General features: G+C 37.3%; 4 protein-coding genes across 7 annotated transcripts; 2 read left to right on the forward strand and 2 right to left on the reverse strand.

Annotated features, from left to right (window-relative positions):
• Positions 1 to 75: 75 nt before the first annotated feature.
• On the forward strand, positions 76 to 4,411 carry LOC127951290 (rab GTPase-activating protein 1-like). 2 transcript variants are annotated; one of them, XM_052549101.1, is made up of 9 exons: positions 76 to 604; positions 737 to 906; positions 1,415 to 1,483; positions 1,627 to 1,737; positions 1,841 to 1,945; positions 2,028 to 2,111; positions 2,198 to 2,269; positions 2,362 to 2,553; positions 3,547 to 4,411. In XM_052549101.1, exons 2-9 carry the CDS (start codon positions 796 to 798, stop codon positions 3,763 to 3,765), a joined length of 963 nt encoding a protein of 320 aa, XP_052405061.1. In that variant the 5' UTR covers positions 76 to 604; positions 737 to 795; the 3' UTR covers positions 3,766 to 4,411. The 2 variants fall into 2 exon arrangements, with proteins under 2 accessions (XP_052405061.1, XP_052405060.1); XM_052549100.1 differs by lacking the exon at positions 76 to 604 and having other exon boundaries at positions 651 to 906.
• LOC127951289 (interferon-induced protein 44-like) lies at positions 4,333 to 7,482 on the reverse strand. 2 transcript variants are annotated; one of them, XM_052549098.1, is made up of 8 exons: positions 7,322 to 7,482; positions 6,619 to 7,102; positions 6,462 to 6,513; positions 6,119 to 6,314; positions 5,846 to 5,998; positions 5,505 to 5,676; positions 4,878 to 4,978; positions 4,333 to 4,785 (listed from the first exon to the last, which is right to left on the reverse strand). In XM_052549098.1, exons 2-8 carry the CDS (start codon positions 7,094 to 7,096, stop codon positions 4,609 to 4,611), a joined length of 1,329 nt encoding a protein of 442 aa, XP_052405058.1. In that variant the 5' UTR covers positions 7,097 to 7,102; positions 7,322 to 7,482; the 3' UTR covers positions 4,333 to 4,608. The 2 variants fall into 2 exon arrangements, with proteins under 2 accessions (XP_052405058.1, XP_052405059.1); XM_052549099.1 differs by lacking the exon at positions 7,322 to 7,482 and having other exon boundaries at positions 6,619 to 6,717; positions 6,797 to 6,931.
• Positions 7,483 to 7,995: 513 nt separating this feature from the next.
• LOC127951288 (microtubule-associated protein 1S) lies at positions 7,996 to 16,631 on the reverse strand. Of its 2 annotated transcripts, none has more exons than XM_052549096.1 (7): positions 16,393 to 16,631; positions 14,733 to 14,834; positions 13,434 to 13,516; positions 12,956 to 13,096; positions 9,651 to 12,759; positions 9,362 to 9,570; positions 7,996 to 9,179 (listed from the first exon to the last, which is right to left on the reverse strand). In XM_052549096.1, exons 1-7 carry the CDS (start codon positions 16,538 to 16,540, stop codon positions 9,021 to 9,023), a joined length of 3,951 nt encoding a protein of 1,316 aa, XP_052405056.1. In that variant the 5' UTR covers positions 16,541 to 16,631; the 3' UTR covers positions 7,996 to 9,020. The 2 variants fall into 2 exon arrangements, with proteins under 2 accessions (XP_052405056.1, XP_052405057.1); XM_052549097.1 differs by having other exon boundaries at positions 9,362 to 9,567; positions 16,393 to 16,627.
• A 3,790-nt stretch (positions 16,632 to 20,421) lies between these two features.
• LOC127951292 (growth arrest and DNA damage-inducible protein GADD45 beta) lies at positions 20,422 to 22,209 on the forward strand. The gene is made up of 4 exons (XM_052549103.1): positions 20,422 to 20,647; positions 20,761 to 20,862; positions 20,969 to 21,194; positions 21,565 to 22,209. The coding sequence occupies exons 1-4, from the start codon at positions 20,595 to 20,597 to the stop codon at positions 21,667 to 21,669; spliced, it is 486 nt and encodes a 161-aa protein (XP_052405063.1). The 5' UTR covers positions 20,422 to 20,594; the 3' UTR covers positions 21,670 to 22,209.
• The last annotated feature ends 3,056 nt before the right edge of the window (positions 22,210 to 25,265 follow it).

Consider the following 25,265-nt stretch of genomic DNA (forward strand, 5'->3'; position numbering starts at 1 on the left):
TAACATCCTCCCCCACTTTTGTTCACTTTTGTCTCCTTCTCTTTCCCCCTTATTAGTTTGCCGTTGTTCAGGCTGATGAGCACAACAGATTATCTCTGTATAACAGACAAAGAAGCAAACAGAATTTTACAAGAAACTAGTGCTTTTTAACCAGTTTTGATGAATAATATCTGCATTATGCTTCCCTGAAACTGCAGTGAGATGATTAAAAAACAGTTCACAGCCTCCATCTATCCTGCTGAACATAAAGCGGCCAGATATAAGCAGCTTAAGGAATGGAGGAATGTACTGGCACCTGCTTGTCCCAGGAAAACCACAGTGTTTTTGTGTAAGAGGCGACCTACAGGATTACAGCAAGAATTTCAATTTCACAGTCTTTAGCTCTGAGCTTGAACATGCAGTCAGGCTGGCTAGCAAAGTCAAAAATATATCTGTTCCAGGTCCTGCTTGTGTTGGATTAATCATTTTTATAATATTTAACTGACTTCTGCTTTAGCAATGAGGAAATTGTGTGTGGAAATTATTTGTATTGGATGCTGGACTGTGGAATAATATTGTAAGGAGAATAGGAGCAGTTGGAAGAGTTTTGGTACCTGCTTATTAGGTAAGTGAAGATACAGGGGACAAAAGGTGGACTGAAACGAATCCCCTCCCATAGTCTTGTGTTGGGGCAGGGCTTGTGTTGAGACAGACAGTTAAAGACTGAGTCCTGTCAAACCTGTTGTCATTTCTCCAGACAAGTTTAGCTGCCTGCTTTGAGTTTAGAGATCGCTTGCGTTCTACTCAACTGCCAAAATGATGGAAGAAGTGTCTATTGCTGTGGCCTATGATGCCCATACTTTTGACCAGATGTCCGAGGAGGAGATCCTGGCTAGTCTAGTAGTGGAGACTCTACCAAAGCAAGTGGTAAGTTCAGCAGCCTTTGACCTCTGATGTCTGTCACGTTGATTCAAACCTGACATGCTGGAATTTTTAAGGCGTAGCACTATAGCATGTTTTGATTCAAATCTGTCTACAGCAATGTTGAAATATTACCGCAATCAATATCATTTGTAATCATTTATTTTTAGCGATCGTATACTCCTTGGTACTTATAAGAACATATGTGTGTGTGTGTGTGTGTGTGTGTGAGTGTGTGTGCATGCGTGTGTGTGTGTAAAATAAATGATCTACCTTAGTGTTAATTTACCTTTTATAATTTTTATAAATTTAGGTATTTAATTATATATATATATATATATATATATATTAGTGTACTTATAAAGTAATAAAAATTCTTATAAAATTTCAAGAAATAAAGCTCTTATCAATACTGAAATCATAACCGTATAATATGTTACAGTACATTCATTTCATGCCTTTGAGAATTGCACACCTATGATCTGAAACGTCTTTGAATCTTCTTTTTGAACAGGTTCCCTCTAAAAAGCCAAAATTAAGAGATAACCAAGTGCAGCCAGAAGACCCACTCGACAGGTACGAGGTAAGATAACACACCCTGGCAAAAACAAAAGCTTCTGTCTTCATCAACAACACAAGTCTTTCAACATTTACGCCTTGTGAAGATTGCATAATCATGCATTGGATTTGAGATCTTTGGCATAAAAGGATGCTTTCTCTTTCCAGAGAGAAAACCTTAAGCTTCAGGAGACCAGTTTGCGCCTGGAGCAGGAGAATGATGACCTTGCACAAAAACTCGTCACCAGCAAGATTGCGCTGAGGAATGCTCTAGATCAGGTCTGTCAAATTATCACAGGTCAAGCATGTCATACGCAACAGGCCAGTTCATCTTCTGTTTTATTTGGTGTGCATGTTTAGATACATTTGTTGTGTTTTTCAGACCGAGGACCAGGTGGATGAATTAACCAAGGAGCTAATGAAAACCAAACAGCTTCTGATGATTACAGAGGAGGAGAAAAAGGGAAAGGAGGAGGAGGCTACACAGGTGAGCTTTCATGTCACTGATGTCCACAGTCAAGTGTTTGGATAACCTCTGGCCTTGTGTAAAACACTGATGTGTTCAACAGCTGAAAGAGATGTTTAGGAAAGAGCTGGACAAAGCAGAAGCAGACATTAAGAGATCAAACAACATCATTGCCGACTACAAGCAGGTAAACATGGAACTAGATCTCTACACATTCAGTGAACATTACTGAATTTAATGCTAACATTCAACCCAATTTATTGCATCCTTTAGATTTGCTCTCAGCTGAATGCTAAGCTTGAAAACCAGAAAGCTCAAGCAGACAAAGAGCTGGCAGTTGTCAAGGTAGGAATCAGACTGACTTCAAAGGACCTTGACCTTAACCATTATTCTTATGTTAGTAGCATGATATTTAATGATACATGTAACTATTTCAGAGCAAGATGCTGGAGTGCGAGCAGTGCAGACACATCTTTAGTATGGATGGATCAATTCAGCTGTGCTCTGAAAATGAAGAAAGCAGTGTTCAGGATGAAGTCAAAGCCTCTCTCAGAGAACAGGTCCAGGTGTTAGAGAAAGAGCTGGCTCAGACCAAGCTACAAATGGTGGAGTCTAAATGCAAGATACAGGTAAGGCAAAATTATCTTTTTGTTATTATTAACACTGTATGGAAGTATTTCTTAATTAACCAAGATAATTAATAAATTAAATGAAATAATTGGAGGTGGAAACTTTTATATACATCACATAAAAAGTAAAAATAATTACTGTATAAATATAAAAAACTTTATAATAAGGTTCAATTTTGTTAATATTTGTTGATGTATCAGATATCATAAAGTAATAACAAACAAGATTATACAGCATTTATTAGACTACCTGCATGTTATTTTCTGCATATAATACATTTTTAACATTTCAAGTTGTATAAATTTACAGTAGTTTGTATGTTATGAATAACATCACTCAACTCTCAGAAAAAGAAAGATACAAAAGCTGTCAACAGGGTGATACCTTTTCAAAAGCAGCATACGAGTACCTTATTTACCCTTAAACAGTGCATTGTGTACCTTCAAGGTACATACAGTATCAGTACCTGAAGTGTTATAAATACCTTAATGGTAAATATTTGAAAAGATAAAGCCACAATGAATACCTTTATTACTGTTCTGAGAGTGAACAATGAGCCAAAGTAAATTTTTTAACATAGATAAATGCTGTTTATGATACCTAATCTATTAATCTCATGATACCTCATCTATTACTTTATATTAAAGGTTCAGTAAGCAATTTTTCAGATACATTATTCATATTTTAAATGATTAAAACAAACACCCGCCCCTAAACTAACAAACATGCTACATGCAACAGGCAAGACAATCAACCCCCCCACCCCCCACTCCCCACCCCACACACATCAAGACTGGACACACCCCTTGCTGGTGATTGGCTACAATGTTTTAGGTTCTCTCTGATCCACTTTTCTCAGAAATCACTTACTGCACCTTTAATGAATTGAAGATTATTGTGTGTTATTAATGTGTCTTATCAATGACTTTAGATTTATACTACAGAATGTATTTCACTTTTTCATCATTTATTCGTCATCTTGATTTCTTAAGGAGTTGGAACACCAAAATGCAGTTCTGACGAGTGAACTTCAGGCAGCTAAAAACACGTGGCTCAGAAAAACTCTGGGCTCTTTCAGGACAGCTGCCAGCAGCCATCAGAACTCATCTCAAACAGATCCTGCCTGGAGTCCCGCTCATAACCCCCACTCCAGCTGGGTCACCAGAAGGCTCTCCTGGGCCCATCGAGAAGGGAGAGCAGCCAAAGTATGAAAAGGTTAAGCATACTGGTGGAGAAGAAAAGTATTCAGTATGAGCACTCCTGAAATGAGTCTCACAAATTATGAGAAAGCTATTCCCTCAAACAAGCGGACATTATAGATCCGCATGGTTGCAAACACTGGGAATGAGCAGATTCTCGAAGGATGGGTGACAGCGGGAAACAATATCTGCCCTTCTAGAGATGAGCGCATCAGATCAGTTGCTCTTAAGGCAATCTCACATGAAGACTATATGAAGTTTTTGTATTACTGCGTTCAAATATAATGTATTACAAAAATCATCACTATTATAAGTGTTTTGCCAGTTAACCTACAAATTGTGTTTGATGTGGTAACTTCTAAGTGAAACTTCTTATTGAAGTTCACCAAATCCACCTAACTAGTAGGTTACATCAATAGAATATTTTTGAGGGTTAGATCAGGTACTAATTTTAAGGTAATAATTTAAGGTAACAGTTGTCTTCTAATGCTTTTATGGTCCACTGTTGGTACTGTACAATGTGAATGCATTTCTTTCATTATCTTTTCCAACTCAATGAAGTAAGGACAACTATCAATGTAACTGCATTAGGGCCTTTATTTTAATTCAGGACTATTAATTGTTCACTCAAACTGCCAATAAAGCTTTGAATATATTAGCCATCTGGTTACATGTTTTGGATTACACATACTTTGCATGTTCAGAACAGAGCAATAGAAGAAATCAACGGACCTCATAACACAAAAATAGAGATGAGCTTGTCACCTAAAATAATGTAAACATGTACAATGAAAGAAATTATGTTAATATATAAATTAATAACCTTTAGGTCAGACAGGGAAATAAGGCTAAGCTCTACTCTTCTGCATTGTAAAGATCATCAAAAAAGCCCTCAGCGGCTCTGAGCATCTGCACCACAGCATTTAGAAGCAGCATGTCAGTTTGAGGGTCTATTTCCAGTTCTTGGCAGTAGTTTTTCACTGGGACCACAGCAGACAGAGACACTCCAAGCTGAGTGCTAACCTCCTGCATCTGTCAAAAAACAGTGCATCAGAAATACTAAAGAACAAAATGTGAAACAAAATAGTGCAGAATATCAATTCAAGTCATATATTAATTTGCACCATTTTGTTGATATAGTGGCTTTGGTAGACATTTTTCAGGTCTTCCGCCACTAAAGGACAGGCCTCATCCACCTTAGTCACCAGAACGAGCTGAGGAATACCTGAAGTACAGAACAAGACATTATTCGATATGTTATCAAATCCCAGAGACTGCATTGCTATCCTGTGGGTGATTTAGCCCTAGTGGGTACATTTTTATGCTAGTGGTACTCTCAAACCCCATAAGAGATGCTCTTGAGCAAGGGACTTATAGGGACAGTCCATCTAAAAAATAAAAAATCTTTACTTATGTCATTCCAAACCTGTAAGCAGTTCTTTCTTCTGCTGAACACATAAGAAGATAAACTGAAGAATGTTGATAACCAAACCTTTTGTTGTTGTTGTTGTCTACAGTGGAAGACAATGGGAACTGAAATGGTTTAGTTACCAGTATTCCTCGAAATATATTTGGGTTCCACTGAAGAAAGTTAGTCATACAGATATGGAAAGACATAAGGGTGACTAAATGAAAACAGAATTTTCATTTTAGGTATTCTATACCTTCAAACTCAGGCTGCTCTTGTAATAAGTGTACTGTAAATTGAATATCCATAATGTAAATGACACAATAAACTGTTAATCTCTCACCCAGCTGGTTGGTTTTCCTTCGAAAAACTGCAAACTTGTCGACCATTTTGTCAGAGAGGAGCTTGACTTTGCTGATGTCAATCACATACACCACACAGTGAATCCTGTCCTTCAAGCCAGGAGATTTATTGAAATGAGGGGAGTCAGGCTGTATAGGCATCGATGGGTTAAACTGAGAAAGAAACATGTAGAATATCTTTAAATAATTAAGATGTGAGACAGAAAATATTGAATTAAAAATGCAATTAATTACAATGAATGAAAGCCCTTAAATATTTAATTTATGTAATTAACTAGTAAAACATCAATAACATTGATCACCCTTTACCTAAAGTTCTCACCTGATACCTGTCTTGAATGTGGCCCTTCAAAATGTTGGCAAAATCATCTACATCCAGACCGGTGTTCACACCCTCCTCCAGACCCATCGAGTCACACAGAGAGAAGGGAACATGGCTGACACCGCTGCCTGGCTTGATGTAGTAGGTACGAAACTGCATGGCACAGACATACACCAATTATTTTCGAGTACATACAGAAACTTTGTATAACTAATACTTCGCACAATATTTCACTCCATCAGAAAACATCAGAAGTGGACAAATCATGTGTACCTGAGTAGTCAAACTGGTACCAGCAGTGCCAGTGTTGGCCTGCATGCTCACGTAACCCTTGAACACAGAGTTGATGGAGTTGAAGAAGCTTGATTTCCCAGCACCAACAGGACCCACCAGTAGAATCCGAGCCTGTTTGACTGAGCTAACAGAAGGCTTCCAGCCAGAGATGGTGCTTAATAGCACCTTCCTTCGACTAAAAACATTATCATTTTCAAATTTTCAAATCATTTCTAGGAAAACAGTAAGTCAGGAGCATTTAAGTAAATGAAAATAGAAAGAAGTAACAGAAGTAGCATCTATACTACTACAGGAGAGAGTGATTTTGGTTTACTTTACTCACTCAGAGTTCCACTGCACATTTCTCCATGGTTTCTCCATGAGTCCTCCACAGTCTGGTGAGAATCCAAACCAGAGCACAGAAGTTATTCACACCATCTTTTCTGAAGCGCATTACTCTCTCAGAAATTATCTGAAAAATAGCACAAAATAATACAAACCTTCCACTCTGTACACCTCACATTCTGTCAGCTGTAAGTCATTCCCATGCATCTTTTGTGGATCGAATTGGTATGTTCCTGGATTACTGTAGACGGTGGCTGTGTTATTGTAAAGAAATATCAAAGACTCAAAGTATGGACCATTGTCACTTAAAGAATACTGAGGATTTCCACTGACCACACGCAGAGGATCTTCCTTCATTTCTTTCTCATTAAAGCTAAAGAGAAAAGCTTTGTCATCCAAAATATTTTGTCCTGTCTGTGCAAAATTTTTGCTAGTGAAAGCTCCGAAAACATATCCAGAATTATTGTAAGCTACAATGACAGTTGGCCCCTGCATATTGCACTTTTGGTGAAATGTAGTGACATTGTATCCATGCACACTGGCTTTGAACAGCAGGCTGAGGTTGGCATGGTTAAATAATGAGCAGAGCTTTTTCTTCTGCCAGTTATTCAAGCTGGATGTCACTGTGCTCATAATGATCTGAAAAACATTCAATAAACATGTTTAAATCATGCTGTTATGATTTCAATTTAAAAGTATTTTGAAAAATATGTAACTACACATAGGCTACAGTAAAGTACAACGTATAGATGTTTGCCTGCTTCCATCCAAGCTCATTTGAAAGAATTAGTAGCCTAAGTAAAGTTGGCTAATTGTATTAAACATGCAAAAGAAATGTATTAATTTAAATCAACACACCTTGGTACAAGACGGCTTATTCGTCTTCTTTCTTTCACTCAGTCGGTAACTGCGCACCAAAAGATAAGACTTTCCTTTTAACAGAAACGAAACTTCCGTCGTACGTCATAAAAATAATACGTCATATAATGAGTGGCGGCGCAGGATTGCTTGGTGTCAGGTTACAGAAAATCGTTTTACAGTGTAAAATCGTTTCTAGATTAAATACACAGATTTACTTAATATCCATTCACAACGGTGTATGTGACATTTGTATCCCAATTCCAAAATGTTTTATCGTGAACCTTGAAATGCCACAAACCACGCTCTGCAGTCGGTCTCATTGGTCAACTCTGTCATGGACTCCGGTTATCATGGGTGGATTCCATCACGTCAAATACTAATAATATAAAATGTCTTTATCTGAACCTAAATAGAACCTCATAAGTGACTTACTTGAAATGATAAAATTAGGCAGCAACCACTGATCTACCTTAGACTACACCGGACATTGTTAAGCTAATGTACTCTTAATATGCATAAAAATACACTGCACACATATATATTTGGTAAAACGGTTAGATTTAGATTAATCTATCAACTCTATCTACCATATTGGCTGATTGTTTTCAGTAATTATGTCTCTATGCATTTTGTGTTTATCTTATCATACAGGCAAAATAATCAGCACAGCATTTACAATTACATTTTAATGTTTTAATTCATATCATTCATATTACATATACGTATACACACTTTCCTCTATGTGAGTGTACTGTAGCAATACATGGATTCAAAATTATTTTGCACCCCACAAATTTACCAGTCTTTTTACAGAACTCAATTAAGGAGATGCATCTAAAAAATAAATTAATAAAGGCCAGTATGCCCTACAGTAATCAGTATTTAACAGAAACACAGTATATATACGGTAGATATTAGAGCCTCTGCACTGCAGTTACAAGTTACTGTATACTTGGTATGTCAAGCAGTTGGCACTTCAACCAAACATAACATTTCCAAATGGGATGAACTAAAATATATGTTTCATGCCATCATATTTCTACAGATTTCATAGTGATATTCTAATATAGTGCACTGCATTCATACAATATTTGTGTGACTAAGTGAATAGATACTGGTCCCCAAACAGTCAAAGGGACTGGGAAATGTCTTAAATGCCATCCTTTAAGACCATCCCAAAACAAAGTAAATCTCAAAGTATAAAAATAGCTCTCTTTGTAATCATGTTGTGTAACCTGATCTGTATGGACAACTGAAATAGAAATATCTGTGCCATCCTCAATCCACCCTCTACTGGCACTGCTAATTTATTTGTCTGTCTGAATGACTGTTTTTAGTGTTCTTCATGCACAGGTATAATGTGGCAATGCAATTTGAACTCTGGGCTATGTTAAAGTCTGCAGTATTTAATTACGACTATTTTTGCAAATTGGGAATCTAGTAAATACTCTTATTAATAATGAACCAGTGTAGTTATACTTCTAGAGTAAATACATCTATGGGTGTTGATTTAATACTTGTGATTTTACTGTGTATGTTAGGCCTTAGCCTCCTGCTAAGGAATCTTTCACAAACACAATATTATAAATCATCTGCCAAGAACAAACAAATCTACAGTGGTAAAAATGCGTATTTGTGACTTAAAATAAGCATGGGATACACAAATGTTAAACACAAAAAAAACATTACTGTCCATCTAGCAGAACTCTACTTTACAAGCGGGGAAAGTCTCCTCCTGCATAGCCACAGTGCTGTTACTGCCTAGGACAGTAATTCCCATTTGCTGTTGTTTTTCTTGGGTTTCCCGGTACCACTCATGCATCATCGGTGATTCAAACGTGGGAATCAGGGTCACCTGGAAGATGATAGAGACTAGGTGTGTGACAGTATTCCCTTAAAAATTGGTAGATTTTATAGGTGCATAAACTCTGCATTTAACTTGCATTTTTATATATTAACCACAGATGGTGATAAAGAGACCAGAGTTCTGTAGTGGATCTAAACTGAATTCTGTCACATGTATATACTCATACATACCGGCACGTCATCGGGCCATACAGATTTTCCCTCTAATAATGCATCCAAAATGGACTTTATCAAGCCTTCCTTGAGTGTGTCATCCCCACTTATTATGTAACAAGACGATCGCAGGCGGCAAAAGAACTCAACATCAATAGTTGAAGCTGCATAGCTTGACGGAAAGTAAGCCAGGTCCAAGTATATGGAAGTGCCAACTTTGCTACCTGCTGGTGAATCAAGACACAAGTCAGTGCTAAATAAATGTGTACTAGCATACAAAAATGAACAATATAAGATCAGTTTAGACCTGTTGTGGATCTTTTAGAAGTGGAGCCTGTGCTACGACTAGCCATTATGTCTCCTGCTGAGCTGCTTCTCGAACCACTAACAGATGTACCCTGACTTCCAGCTCTGGTTTTGGTGCCTTGTGTTGAAACACTAGAAGATGTCCTCTGTGTAACTCCTGAAGCTTTTCTGCCTTTTGTTGCAGACTTTACACTGCTAACAGGATCAGGCATACAGGCATCAGGCTGAGGGGGAAGAGGAGGTAAGTCTTTCACAGGTACGGGTGGGGGATCATTTGGCAAAGGGTGATTTCCTCGGTAAGAATTCAAACCATCGTTTAGGTTCTGCGTTTGCAGCTGGACACCACCTTCTTCATCAGAATCCAGAAGTCCGTCTACTGAAATGGATGGGCAATCCTCTAAACCCGGATGTACATCTGAGTCTGTTGCCATTGGGAAATAATCACTGCTAGAAGTAAGAGGAGTCTCCTGAGCTGGATGAGTAGCCTTATTACCTGAACATGAAGGTGGAAGGGGTTTAGCTGCATCTTGGGAGTGGTCACTATCATCAGAAAGGTTCAACGGGCTGGTGTTACTAAAACCTGGTGAGACTGGATCCTCTTGATCCCCAACTGGTTTGAAATGTTTGAACTCACATGGAGAGACCAAGCAGAGGTCAACATCATGGGTAGTATCAAACAATTGACCCTGAGGTCCGGGCGGACACCCATCTGGGCCATCATGAGGTGCCCTCTGTGTGTGAGGATTCTTTAAAGACAAAGACATCCCTACTTTGAAATCAGAACTGACATGGTGTCCATTGGAATAGGATGTTTCGTCTTCATTGGTGGACTCGCTCACCGTTGGCAGCACTTGTTCAAAAGACATTGACAATGACTCATCAACCTCAGTGGACTGCGGTGAACTTACTTCTGCTGGCATTGAGTGAGTGGTGGTAACAGAGGGAGATATGTCAGGCATTATATCTTTAAAGGAGCTAAGAGACAGGAAGCTAGAATGCTTCTCTCTGGAAGAAGTTGAGATGCTCTCTTGGTTACTTTTAGGGCACCCAGACTCTGAAAACTTGGATAATCCCATTTGTTGGCTCTCTGAACCCAGACACATCTTAACCCCAAAATTACTATGATCTTTTGAGGCCCATGTCTCTTCAGGTGACAAGTGATAAGGAGTATGGCCAGCACTATTTGGTCCTGATCTAGGAGATGTTAGCTCTAACGTCTTTTCATCAGGACTGACACAAACTTCTTCAGGCCCATTTGTTGAAAGATTATCTTTCAAAGCCCCTTCAAGCAAAGTATATTCAGTGGGAGTGAGGTCTAAATTTACACAGCGCTCATTTTTTATTTTGACAGAGGGTCTTGCAGATGCTGCAGCCTTGCTAGAGTCTACTATGCTACTACACTGAGACTGCACACTACCCGTTGAGACATTTTTCAGGTTCCCAGAGTCAACAGTTTGCTTTTCCACAAGTAATTCATGTTGCTCTTGATCCATTTCCAGAAATGCTGATGTCATATCTTCTGGTGAAGACAGAGAGCGATTTACATCTTCTGAGTCTGTTGACAACTTCTGATTTTGCTGCTCCTTGTTAGATTTAAAGTTTTTAGCTTTGTGCTCAGCCTGTTTGTTCAAAGTTGCTTCATTTTTTAGATTACTGGGCTTATTTGAGTTCTGTAATCCAGGGGAGGTTTTCTTGATATCTTTCCCAAGAGACTTTCTCTCTTCGGTTTTGCTATCTAACTTTGGTCTTCTCATCGAAGAATCCTTGCTACCTAACATTTTTTTATGTCCATTTTCTTGTTTCTTTGAGTCTGATATGTTTGTTTTTCCATTGCTTCTGTCCTTCAAAGAATCTTTTCTTGTAACTTGTCTTGAGGATTTATGTTTCACATTGCTTTCTACTGATTTCAGCTTTTCTTCACTTTTTGGATCATTTCCATTTATGCCTTTGGTTTTTAGTTCTAGATCTCCATGAAGAGCTCTGTCCTTTGAAGCACCATTGCTTAGTCTGGATTCATTTTTGCCAGATTTGGGACTATCCTGACTGTCTGCAACTTTTGGATTCTTTTCTGATTTTGATGTTTCAAAATCTTTGGAGCATACTACAGGCCGCTTTAGAAACTCTAGATGCTTCAGTCTCTCCAGACCATCCATTATCTTCCCTTGTGGTGTAGAGCCAGGGAAGAGGACTCTGATGATTTTCTCTATTGGGTTAGCAGGATGCCAAACAAGCAAAGCACATATAGAGACCGAAGAGGTTAGGTGACCATCTAAACTCTTTGATTTGGAACTATTATCTGGCCAGTTATTCATGAAAGACTCTACTTCTTTGCTACGTTTCACTGGATTTAGGATGTAAAGTTCAAGACATCCCACTCCCATTTTTTGGAAGAGAATAACTGGTTCTATGGAGCCACTTGAATTTCGTAAAAGTGGTTCTGGTGAGATCTTTAGTTTTTCCAAATGCTGTAAAATGAGTGATGCTAGATCACTGCTTCGTAGTATATTAGGATCACCATGAAGTTTTTTAAGTCTGTTAGGGGCATTGAGGAAAACCACACCAAGCTCTGGAGAGATTAGATTCTTTGCCCATTGCTCCTTTTCCTGTAAGACAGTTTTATTTTCCTCAAGCTCTGCGACCTTCCTCTCCAACAGGCTGTTAACTCCTGGCAGGTTGTCTGTTCCAATATGTGTAAGCAACACTGAGTCAACACGGTCCAAATGTCTGACAAGCTTCCAGAAGCAAGAGCGTGGATCTGCTCCTCCATTGACCAAAACATTGAAGCCATTGACAGCAAAAAAAGCACAGTCGCCTCTACCGCCTGGAAAAACATAACAGCAAGGACGGCAAAGCTTGAGAAATCCCACTGTCCCAGGAGGCTCTAAGAGGTCAAATGGAGACTGTGGCTCTGAGGACTCAAAAAGGTGGTCCGTGAACTCCTGAAGGCCCCCCATTTTGGGAAGTACCATTAGAGGATTCACCTTAATATCAATAATGTCATGTATGTTGTGCTTTCCTAGCACAAAGGTTTTCCATTTGCCAGTTTTAGGGCAGCTTAAGGTGAGGTTTGCCTTGCCATGTATGCTAACAGAATTTGAAAGAGCTTGAATCTGTTGGAAATGTACAGAAACAAGGCATGAATTCAAATATATGAACACAATTTTTTTTAAACTATTATATTACTGTACAACAGAATCATTTGTAGTGCTCAGGAAATATATATTATAAACAAAGCTGGACAGTTTTAAGTTAAACAGTTAAAAGGACATTAAAAATATTGGAATACACATTTCCAGTACGACAAACCTCTTCATCTGAAAAGATATGGATGAAATCATTTGGAGTGAACTGGCCCGTGTGCAGAACCAGATCACCGGAGTCCTCAAGAGACTGTCCTGTGAGCACCAGCAATTTGTGTCGAGATGTGGATGATATCAAGCTGTGGATCTGAATTCCAAAAAATATTTATAAACTATGAAAATAATCAAGTGTATATTTAACTTTTTTTTTTAATTATATACATATTACATTTAAATTAAATTTCAATCTGTTATTACTGTAAAACCGTGCCTCTAAAAATTATTACAAAGTGATACAAAAATTCATCTCAAAATTTGAGATTAATCAGTTTCAAAAATATAAATTGGATATTGTGTCTAATATTGCCAAGGCACTGTATAATTTTAGCCCTAACATATGTAATGTGACCCTTTAATGTCATTAATTGATTTACATGTAATACAAACAAATGCAATTTAAGAACATAAGACTTTCAGTCACACACCTCAGAGTAGAGAAACCCTTCAGATGGATTTATTACAACTTTAATGTCCAGTACATCTGAACTGAAATGAAATGTCTTCTGACCTATGATGGGGTTGTTGGGAGACAGACAAATTTAAAAAGGGAATTAATTAGAATAAGCATACAAATATGTCATACATATGTGCATTTTTCAATAGCAAACATTAATGCATTGCTAATCTACCAATAAAGAGGAATGCAAAATAAGTTCAATCAACTACATTTGCACTGAATTTTAAAGTGGAACATTCTACAGTGCAAGAACTTAAATATTTAGATATACCGGAATCTTTTTAAATCATCACTTGAAAGTGTCTGATGCTGACAGTCAGATCTCAACCAAAGTTTTGCAAATGTAAACAGTTTCTCTGAGTATTAGAGCTCCAAACCTCTATATAATTTGTCAGCAAAATTCACTTTCAAAACTACTGCAACAGAATGTTCCAGAACTGTTTTTCCACAGCAGCCAAAGTCTGAACAATTGGTAGAAAGCACTTCCTTCCTTCTTTCTGCTGTGTCTACTGAAATAACAACCTTTACCGAATAATAGAAGCTGTACAGAAATTGCAACTGGGTGCAGTTTAGACAGTTCTCATTACACAATATAAATATTAAAATGATAATAAATAAATGATTCTCTCCCAGTAAAAAAAAAACATATTTCTGTATGGCTGTAATGAACAAGTATTTATTGGGTTCCTACATGTAAACTAAGCAAGAAACAGAAGCATATTAGTACCATTAGCATATTCTGAATAGTCTAATGCAAGGCTATTCAAATCCTGTCCTGTAGGGCCAGTGCACTGCAGAGTTTAGCTCCAACCCTGATCAAACCCACCAACCTGTGATTTTCTAATGATCCCAAATATATTGATTAACAGGCTCAGGTGTGTTTGATTAGTTTTGGAGCTAAACTCTGCAGTGCACTAGCCATCCAGGGCAAGATTTGAATAGCCCTGATCTAATGCATACATGCTCATTTTCTACTTTTCTTGTGTTTGCATGACCCATAATTCTTTGAGCTTATATGCATGTTTTCATTTTCATATTGGCTTAATAGGACTATTCCATTAATTACTGGAATAATGCTGCACGTCTGATACTGTATGGAGCTTTGCTGGGGCTGAACTACACAGTTTCTTCTTGGTTAATTCTTAAGATCACATCCCACACATATATCAAATGCAACAAAAGATAGGCCAGTATTCCTTAAAAGTGTTGCCTATTGTACTTGAAGCTCATGTCAATCACTGCAAACCCAAAAGAAGGTGACCCTTACCTCTTATGTCTTTGGATTGATAAGAGGAATGCTGAGAAACAAAGAGTTTCAGCTGCTTATCCAAATTACACACTGTGAGGTCCACATCCCATGCACGGATACCTGTGTTAAGGCGATGCAAATATATGTAAAAATTAATATAACTCAATACATCAAAATGTGTGCTAATGTATTTTTTGACACTTGATGTACTGGGTTTATTGCAAAAACAATAAATGTTGATTGAAATGAACTGCTTTCTAAATCCCCCCCAGAGAAAAAGCACTGCAGTCAGCACGTAACTGAAACAAAATGTGAGACACAATGTGGCTTTCAGAGACAAATGAGATGGTTGGCTGACTATCCCTCAAAAAAAGACCTCGTTTTGTGGCACTGGTCTCTGTACTCATGAAATATAAAAGCCTCTGAACAGCATGTTCTCATCATTTGTGACCAAAAAAAGAAGCCCACTCATCACTGCTAGGACTGAAATAAGAAAACATCTAACATTGTTGGTATAAATAGCAGCTAAATCAGGTATATTTCATGAAATGGCTAGGAAGGGGTGGACTGACAATAAACTAAAGCAATATTGTAATATTCTAAGTAAAATTGAAATCTGGCAAATTGCTCCTGTGTGAGGCAAAACCTAAATTAAAAAAGAAAAATTCTCTCCGTATTTACTTTTATTTTATTTTCCTATGAACATTTAATCATCTTTCTTTGTAGACAAATGTCCATGTTTGCCTGATCACTCCCATGGAGACAGGCTCTCACAGTGTTTCGATTGCCCACACATCTGTCAGTATCTGATATGTTGTTAAAGCCTTCTGTAGTCACAATAAAATGGTACCCAAAAGTCACTTTTCTGTTACTGTTATTGAAATCTGTTAGACTGTCTTGCAGGAAAATCCATGTTAAGCTCGTAGCTGTGTTTTGTAGCATGTAGCTGGTTTTTCGCTGGTGTAAGATGATTATTAATTGGCTAGCTTAGACCAGCTGGACACCATTGTTTAAAAAAAACACAGCTAGTTAAAGGTAGAATTCTCATCAGGTTAATGATGGCCACTAAAGTTACATGCAAGCAAAAACCGATCGCTGAGGTGGGTGTAAACCATAGGGTGTAAACATGCGCCGTGTCTAAACTGTTGGGCACCCTGAAGAACAAAACGACTTAAAATATTTCTATATAAACACTAATCAACAAGTAAAGCAAATAATGTAGCTAAGCATACTAGAGGGCTGATGCACAACGAGGCTATTTTTGATGTTTACTATCTGGATGCTAAAACACTGCAGTGCAGAGAAGAGCTGCACGAATATTCCCAGAGCATGGTATTATTACTTTAAACTAGGCCTACATACAGTAACGTTACGTAGGAAAGATTGTGGAACTATATTGTGTAAATAATAATAATAATAAGTGAAAATAATACAAATGATCATTTATTGCTGAAGACGAGAGATCTTGTCTGGCGCAATAATCAAGACTGTGATTGTGTTTCATCTCAATTCACCAGGCAATCGGTGAATCTATCAAAGAATTAAATATCCAAAATGCTCGCAACCTGTCCTATACGAGATATAATGAAAATCTCTAATGTAATATGATAACGGCATTTATTAACTGTGTTGTTATTCATTTCTTCTAAATCAACATTTGAAAAAAAAAAAGCCATACCTCGTTCAATCTCCACCACAATATAGTCCAGTATATGCGGTCTATATAGCGCACCGATTACAATCAACATCGAGTATTTGTCATTGCTGAATCCAGGATGGGCTGTCAAGTCCTCTGATTCCATCGCTGCCGTTAGACCCGACGCCATGTTGGAAAGTTATTCTTATGATGTAATACACAAACAATCGAGCATTATTGAAGGAACAGGCGGATACTTTGAATGGAACTGAAGCTGACCAATCGAAGTCAGTATTCAGACCACCTTGTTGCATGCCTTGTTAAGGAATGCATTTAACAGCCTATATAATTATATGAATTTGTAATAAATAAATAATAATAATAATAAAAAAAAAAAAAAAAATATATATATATATATATATATATATATATATATATATATATATATATATACACACACACACACACACACACACACACACACACACACACACACACACACACACTCAAAATAAGGAAAGCAAAACAAGTAAGCCATTCAGTATTCATTCATTCATTCAAGCCATTCATGTCTTTATTTTACATTTCCGTGCATTTACATGGCAGTAATATTTAAAAATATTACCCCCCCTCCCCCCCAGATATCCTTTGTCTTAATAAAGGCATTTTGAAATAAAAAAAAGTGGCATGAGGTTCCTTGTGGACAACCGCATAACTTGCCAACTCTTGCATCTTTACATACTGCACACTGCTCACCTGCATCACACTTTAGATGTACACTATGAGTAATAAAGTGGTCAATGTAATAACAGTACATAAACAGAAACACATATTGCAGTGTATGATGTCATGGGTAGACTATACATCTTATATGTAAAATCATTACAGCATAATGTTAACATCTTTGTTTCCATGCATTTGATTTGTCACAATATGTTCTCATTTTTTTTGTCAACTCATATTCTTTTTAAATGATTCAATTCAAAGTGGAAAAGTGCAGTGAACTAACTTATAATTTTACTTGAAAATCAAAGCCTATCAGAGAATGAAGTCACATAATTATGATTAAAACAATTTTTACATGAGGGTAGAATTGGAAAAAAAAGTGTAAATCTTCTCCATTTGTGTGAAATGCTACATTACCAAAGGAAGTATAGGCTAAACCTTTTTCGGGTTTGTAGCAGTTGTTTATTTTTTAACTTCTCAAGAACCTCTTGCAGTACCTCCATCTGTAAAATAATGACAATTTTTAAATCCATTTCCTGAGATTATACAAGATGATTGGTTCTTCTCGTTTCTCTTTCCAGTGCTCCATCATGAAAGAAAGGGAAAAATACGTAACTCACCAAATTGTTCTCATCCTGTGTTTTTGTGGCACTCTCCAAAGAGTGACGGTCAAGTGAGTCATCACAGCTTTTGAGAATGAAAGACAGGGCAGAAGCAGCAGCAATAAGGATGATCCATCCACTAACCATGATGCTGAAGGTTTGCTTGGTCTCCACAGCAGAATATTGTGTGTGGTTTCATAGTGTGATGAAGAGCTGCTTTTTGTTAATGGATTCAACATCACCTGCCGCTGAATTCATGATGACGACCCTCAGTGACACGTAAAGCTCATGCAAGGGCATATTCCCATATTTCTAGTAGTTTATGAGGGAAAAGATCAGCTGATTTCCTGATATTGCAGATGCAGTTTGTATTCTTACTCTGACCATGTATTCTGTCTGCTTATGCCTATGTTTGTATTATGTTATAAACCACAAGTTTCCTTTTACAGACTCAGGGACCCCACCCAAAATTTCAGAAAATCCATGGACCCCAAAAAGCTACATTTTTTCGGTAACAGTATACAATAATTTTCATAAATACCATAAGCATTTTACATAGTATAGGTCCTTCTTATTAGTAGAGGTCATATAGTTTGAAAACTATAGGAACATTTTATTTGTTGTTCAGGTTTTTACATCTATATGCTGTTATGTTATGTTTGAAGTGTTATTTAATTTCTTAGTTGTTACTTTTTAAAGAAACTTCTATATATTTAGTATTAGCCTTTAATCATTGCAATACCCTCACACACCCGCAGGGGTTGACAAACCTCTGAATAAAATCCTAAACAACTGGGTGGCTCTTTGGGCTGATAATCTAAGTAAATCATTTAAAACATATTTTCATTATCATTTTTAAATTAATCAACTGAAATTAATATATGTTACTCAAGATATGTGACAGAGGATTGCATGGTGTGGATGATTGCGAGTCAATCCCATATTGACACTGATCTGTCAAGGAGGAACAGATGATTGGGGGCATGTATGAAGAGTAACCAGGGTCAGTGGCCTTTCTTCATGTACTAATGAGAAAACCTGTATGGCACAGACCCAAAGGCAATAGATGTCTGGGGTGACAGAACATTGATGAAGTAATTCTAACCTAATTCAGAAAATTAAAAATAAAACTTTCATTTTAATCCCACTTTAAAACTTCTTAAACTAATTACTAAGTACATGTAATAATGTTGTACAGTATGTAAATATAATGATAACATAGGTATGTGTATGTATATATCACAAACACGCACACACTTATTGAGAAACATTGAAATGCTTACGCTACATTACTTTATTTATTTATTTACATAGGCCAGATGTTGTTTGCAAAACATAAGAAATAGCTTAAGTATAGATTTAAAAAGTCAGAATAACTCTCAAATATTTTAATCAAGTGTGTGAATGTTGATATTATATAAAAACTGAGAAATATCAAATTGGAAATTTATATTGTGTACATGAACTACGAGAATTGAATCATCGGAGTTATTTATTGCTATACTATTTTATAATGGCTACTAACTTTCACGATCATTCTATGGAGCGAGGTCTTTTTACAGAACTGAAGAGCTATAGCTGACTCTGCTAGCAAGACCATATTAAAGTCACTTGATAAAGGATTAAGATGATAAACACGTTGTCAACAGTTGATTCATGGTCCTAAAAACTTTGTCAAACTAATTTTATTCAACTGATGTAATCATGACAGCTCTGATTGAGCAGATTATTATCATGCAAACTGATTTTCCTCTAACAATCAGGTAATCCTCCCCTCCGTGTTTCGATTCACAGCTCTCCTTTATTTTGATGTAACGTTACGCTAACACATTATCACTAGCATAACATTAAAGCTGAACAGTTTAAGAGTAAGAGAGTATGATATCTAATCATTTACATCGAAACCAACTAAGTTAGTGTAATATTTAAATGAAGTTATTCGTTTTGATGTAATCACTGAATCGGTACCTTCGTGATCATCTTAATTTCTGAGGTCCACGGCATGCCCACGCATGTTCCTGTCCTCGTGCTCAGGCCTCAACGAGAAGGTAAATATCTCGCCACCAGATGGAGCGCTGGACAAAGATTACAGTAACAGGGGCTATCAATAAATGCCTTTCAAAATAGTTCAGAAAATTGGATGACTTTTGCATCAACCAATTAATTACGCAAACATTAATAAATGTGTATTTCTCATTTGAGTCAATATATGCAGATGGTTAAGTAATGCATTTTAGCATGTAGCAGTCTCATAATAAATTCATATTATGATGCATTATTTTTACTAATTATTTAATGTGCAAACAGAGTCTTTTGCAAATACATATAGCCTATATAAAATTGTGAGATTGACAGAAATGTCAACTGCAAAATAAACAATAAATAAATAAATGGTAAAGAAAATGCATGGACAAATAATATACCTCTATATTATCATATATGATCATATATGTGTTATCTTTTAAAAGGTTAACAATATTTAAAAACTCAAAGGGTATACTTCGTGTAGGCTGGGTTGCAGTTGACAAAAAACAAACAAACAAACAGGATTGCGGAATTTCATAATGAAGAATAGACCCTTGATCGTTCGTTCCTTACACAAAGACAATTTCAGTTGACACAATACTTCACACAATAGGAGACTCCATAGAAACCTCATGTGCCAGTTAGCGTGAGGTTTCGGCTGCAGTTTCAACCACGCCTACTACACTACTCCTGCTTTAAAAACACCGGCTCTCACAGCTTCAAGTCAAACACGAGTCGAGACAGTGACAAAGAAAGAGGTATCTGAGCAGTGCGAGAGAGACACCACTCGAAATCTCTGTGGATTACTACTGCCTTCAAAGATCGCCGTACTACTCACTGGAATTATATTATCTTGAGGAAATTTCGATTTCTGGATTATTATAAAATTTAATGACAAACATGACTCTGGAAGAAGTTGTTGGATGCAACAGCACTGACAGAAAGTAAGTTAACGTTACTTGTTTGTTTTTTAGCATTTCAAAGTCTCAAAAAATATCTGTTTTCATTTTTAAGGTGTTTCGAAAAGTTAAAACTGATATATTATTTTTCTTTAAAGAATGGAGACTGTAAGTGAAGCTCTTGAAGAGCTGCTAGTAGCTGCACAGCGACAGAACTGTCTGACAGTAGGAGTCTACGAGTCTGCACAGCTCATGAATGTGTAAGTATTGTATTCAGTCCACAATATAATTCAGTGATATACATTAGACCAAACTGCAAAAAACCTAAGTGCATATTAAATTCAACGCATTTATTGACTTCTATAGGGATCCAGACAGCGTGGTCCTCTGCGTTTTAGCGACCGATGAGGAGGACGAGAATGATGTTGCGCTTCAGATCCACTTCACGCTCATCCAAGCCTTCTGTTGCGACATCGACATCAACATCGTGCGCGTCTCCGGCATGAAGCGTCTGGCACAGGTCCTCGGGGAGCCGCTCTCCACTGACAGCAACGCCAACGAACCAAGAGACCTCCACTGCATACTAGTAACTGTAAGTATTAATTCTCATATTACAGATAAACGTAGCCTATAACATTTGGGAGAGGGGTGCAGTTTGTTCATATAGCATTTGTCGTCGTTAGCCACCTTTGAACTTTTTAAACAATTTTTTTTTTTTGGGGGGGGGGGGGGGGGTGTATGTAGCCTTAATAGCCTATATTCTAATGAAGAATGACAGTTTTGCCACTAGACTCTAGAATTGTATTTAGGCCTATACTATTCATAAAGACCTGTTGTAGGCTACTTGTAAGACACCCACTCTCCCACCCCCACCGTAATTCACACCCTTAACACAAACTGGGTTAACAAGCTATTGTCAAACAAGATATAGAATACTAATCATATTTCGTTCCTTCTCACAGAACCCACAAGCCGAGCATCTCAAGCTGAATGAAGTGGGGAGTTACTGTAAGGAAAGCCGTTGCAGGAACCAGTGGGTGGCCTCCATTGCCCTGCAAGAGCGTTGAGGTGCCATGCACTGAAATGTGCTGAAGAGAACCAGGACATTGATGTCGTCCTTCAACCGTCATGAGGACATACTCATCAATTCAAGGGGACTGTCTAAAAGTCCATTACGAAGCTTCCACGTCCATGATTATGGAATTCTAAGTGTCAGAGGATACTAGAGACTTTCGTCCACGTTCCTCATATTGCATGATCGGTGGTGTCGCCCTATGGAGGATGAGCACCAGGGTGGTCGGTGGACTTTGATGCAGCAAGGATGATGGGGGATCCGGACCGTGGCGGATGGCTGCACTTTGCACTCCACGTGGGGAGAGAATGAATAACACATGACTCTGACCTGACAATACTGTGATGGGTCTATACAGGAAAAGAAGCTCTGTCTTAAAGAGAGACTGCTATTTAAGGACTGAACTGTCTTAATTTTTATTTATGCATAACACTGATGTCATTCACGACAAATAATATATTTGGTTATTTATACATTTACAAATGTTTACTTTTTTCTTATGAAATAAATGTTATGCTTAATGATTGAAAACGAACAGTCTGTGTTGTGTTTTTTATGCCAGATTTAAAAACAGAGTGCATCTTGGACATTATAAAAACTGTCACATGTGCTGACATGAGTTCAGTTCAGAGCTCATAACAAAAACAAATTACTTAAACATATTCTTGCTTCCTCATAGTCAACTATTATCATTTCATGTTATTTTAGGCACAACAATAAGGAAGAAAGGGACATAAATTGTTCTGTGGGACAACAGACAGTTCTGATTAAGAGTAAAGAAATATTATTACCAAGAAGATAACTGTTCACATATTGAAACCTGTTTTTCCCCCTCCGGGATCATAAATCATTCAGCCTAGATGCAGCACAATGTGTACAAATGAAAGAGGCTCCTTATCTGTTTCTCAAACACGGGTTTGTTTGCAAGACGTGCAAAATGTACATGAGGGCACAACACTGTAGATAGACATTCTGCACTTGCTTTTTTAATATCTTCCTGCATAAAAGGATGAAAGAACAACTACCACCAGACAAATCACTACAAACTCATAAAATGCTTAGCAATTCTGATTCACTGATTGATTCCAATACTGCCAGTCAGGCAAAGAACAAAGTGGCCAAAATATGAATTTATTAATTTTTTTGCACGTTTGTGACACAGATCTGTTATAAATAACAATGTAAATAGCACAAATCATATGGAATCAGATTTTTTTTATACTGATTTGTGCCACTTCCATATTTGGTTCTAAATCAGATACAAGTCGTAATGCCACCTCAGTATGAATAGTCATATCAGAATGCATGACTTTTGTGTCACTCTCTAGATCAACATTCACCTGAATCCTGAGCTGACAGGATTCAAGAGTTTACATATATTATTGATTTTTTTATTCACTCGATTAATACTGAAGACAGGTAGTCATAGGATGCGACACTGAGGTGTAAGTTTCTACAGTAGCAACTCCATACAAGCAAAACTTCAAAAAAACAAACTGCTCTCTTTTTTCTCAAACTTGTCTTCATCCTTCTTATCACCTGCACACAAATTACCTGGCTTCCATGGTACATCACTTCATAAATTCTTCCATGTTTCATTTCATATTACAGCATACTTGTGCTGTCTTGTTTTTATTGTTTTGTGCGTGCAGTTTAGTTTGGGAATTTCACACTTGAATCTAATATTGTCCACATTTAAAAAATAATGAGAACACCCAAACAAATCAGAACTGAGCATTAAGCTTTGCAGTATGAACATGGCAAGAGTCATATAATGATATTTCTTTCAAAAGAACAATCAGTGTCTTTATAGACTTGTCATGAAAACATGCACAAACATCTTATTAGTCACACACTCGTGCTGTTCTTCAGAAGACCAAAAAAGTAGCTTGATCACTCTGACTTCAGTGACCTTTTCTTTGGTGACTGTGAAAGGTCAGGCTGCCTGCAGGCCACAGAAAACATGCACGAGGGGTCTGCTGTGATGATTGTCTCATTAACTTTGCAGACAGTGAAGCAGATGGGATGAAAGATTCTGCCCTTACTGCACGTGTTAGACCCCACATCTTCAAGACTATGGGTGTGCTCTCATTTCCCACAAGATTGCATTGACTCACACCATATTCCCTTAAACTCCAGCTAATACGTCTGGAGATGATTCCACAACTTTAGCAATATGAAGTGAATAATATCATACGGATGACTCAGAGACATCTACATCTGCACAGGCTGAGTATCAGTCTTCTCTTGAGAAAATATCATGCCATACAGAAGGGTTTGAAAGGCAGGTCTGTATTTTCACAGGGAGCCATGTTCTCACATGTGGCAGTGTTTACAGTTTTCTTGTGCCAAAAAAATGTTCACTTACTGAACGAGAGGTTAAAAAACAAAACAATGGCACAATTCAAGAGCGGTGATGAGAAGAAAGTTAGTGAGCAATAACCCCCCACTTTACGAAGTCATCAACAGGGGCCATTGTTTGGGAGGGTTAGATCAGTTAACAACTGACAGATATATTTGTATCTTCATTGTAAAAGCCCGAGAGAAAACAGTGTTTTCTGCCCCAAGGCTCTCGTACGTGCACAAAGCCGACGTTGACAGGCTCCTCTGCAGACAGACATGACTAAAGCATGGTGCGAATCCTGGGCGGCTGCTGGGCTAAGCTGCGCACTTCAGGGCTGTGCTGACGTCAAGCCGGAGGGAGAAAATAGAAGAAAAACAGGAACAGAAGGCTCTTATTTCCATGGCAGCAATAGCACAGCCCTTTCACAACGATACTCGCTATACCGAGGTAACAGCCACTGCTATGAATAGTCTGGCTGCCCGTTCTATTCTTAGACTGAGCTATATTTGAGCATGTCACGGACTCAAATATTCACTGAAAAGCAAAAAGTGGAGCATTGTGGGGTTTTGACATCAGATATAAACATTATAGTCTAAATCTGAACACGACACATTAGAATTATGATGTTTTTAGTGTGTTTATTCATAGGGCAGGCTATTCATGAAAATCATAGGCTGATCAACAGGTTTAAAGATTATTTCCCAAATTTATTCCAACAGAAAATATTCAAAGCGCTTTATAAATATACACCGTATATGTTGTACAATATAATGAAGAAGAAAACATATGTAGATCAGTGTTGGAAGTAACAAATTTACTGTACAGACATGAATTAACTTTTTTTTGGTGAAAAGGCTTTTATATTTGTTATAAATAGAACTTCTTATATTAAAAACAATCAAGCCCTGCTCGTATTTAAAATTAACATAACGCATTACTTTCCATAAAAAGTAACTAAGTAAAGTAATTAGTTACTTTTTTAGAGAGAACTTGTGTTTTAGTGTTAAACTTAATTAAGACCCTTAAGAATCATATCAACTTGTGGAAAATAGGCATCCAATGATCCCTTGAAGTCATTTTACTTAAATCATACCCATCTTAATTAATTCCCTTCATGTTTTTAAGCACACCCAAAAATGAAAATATGCACAAAAAAAGGGTACTCATCCTCAGGCCATAGTAGATGTGGATGAGTTTGTTTCTTTATCAGAATGAGAGTCCAAACAGCTGATAAAAACATCACAATA

The sequence above is a fragment of the Carassius gibelio genome, chromosome B2, assembly GCF_023724105.1.
Source record: "Carassius gibelio isolate Cgi1373 ecotype wild population from Czech Republic chromosome B2, carGib1.2-hapl.c, whole genome shotgun sequence".
Classification (NCBI taxonomy): domain Eukaryota; kingdom Metazoa; phylum Chordata; class Actinopteri; order Cypriniformes; family Cyprinidae; genus Carassius; species Carassius gibelio.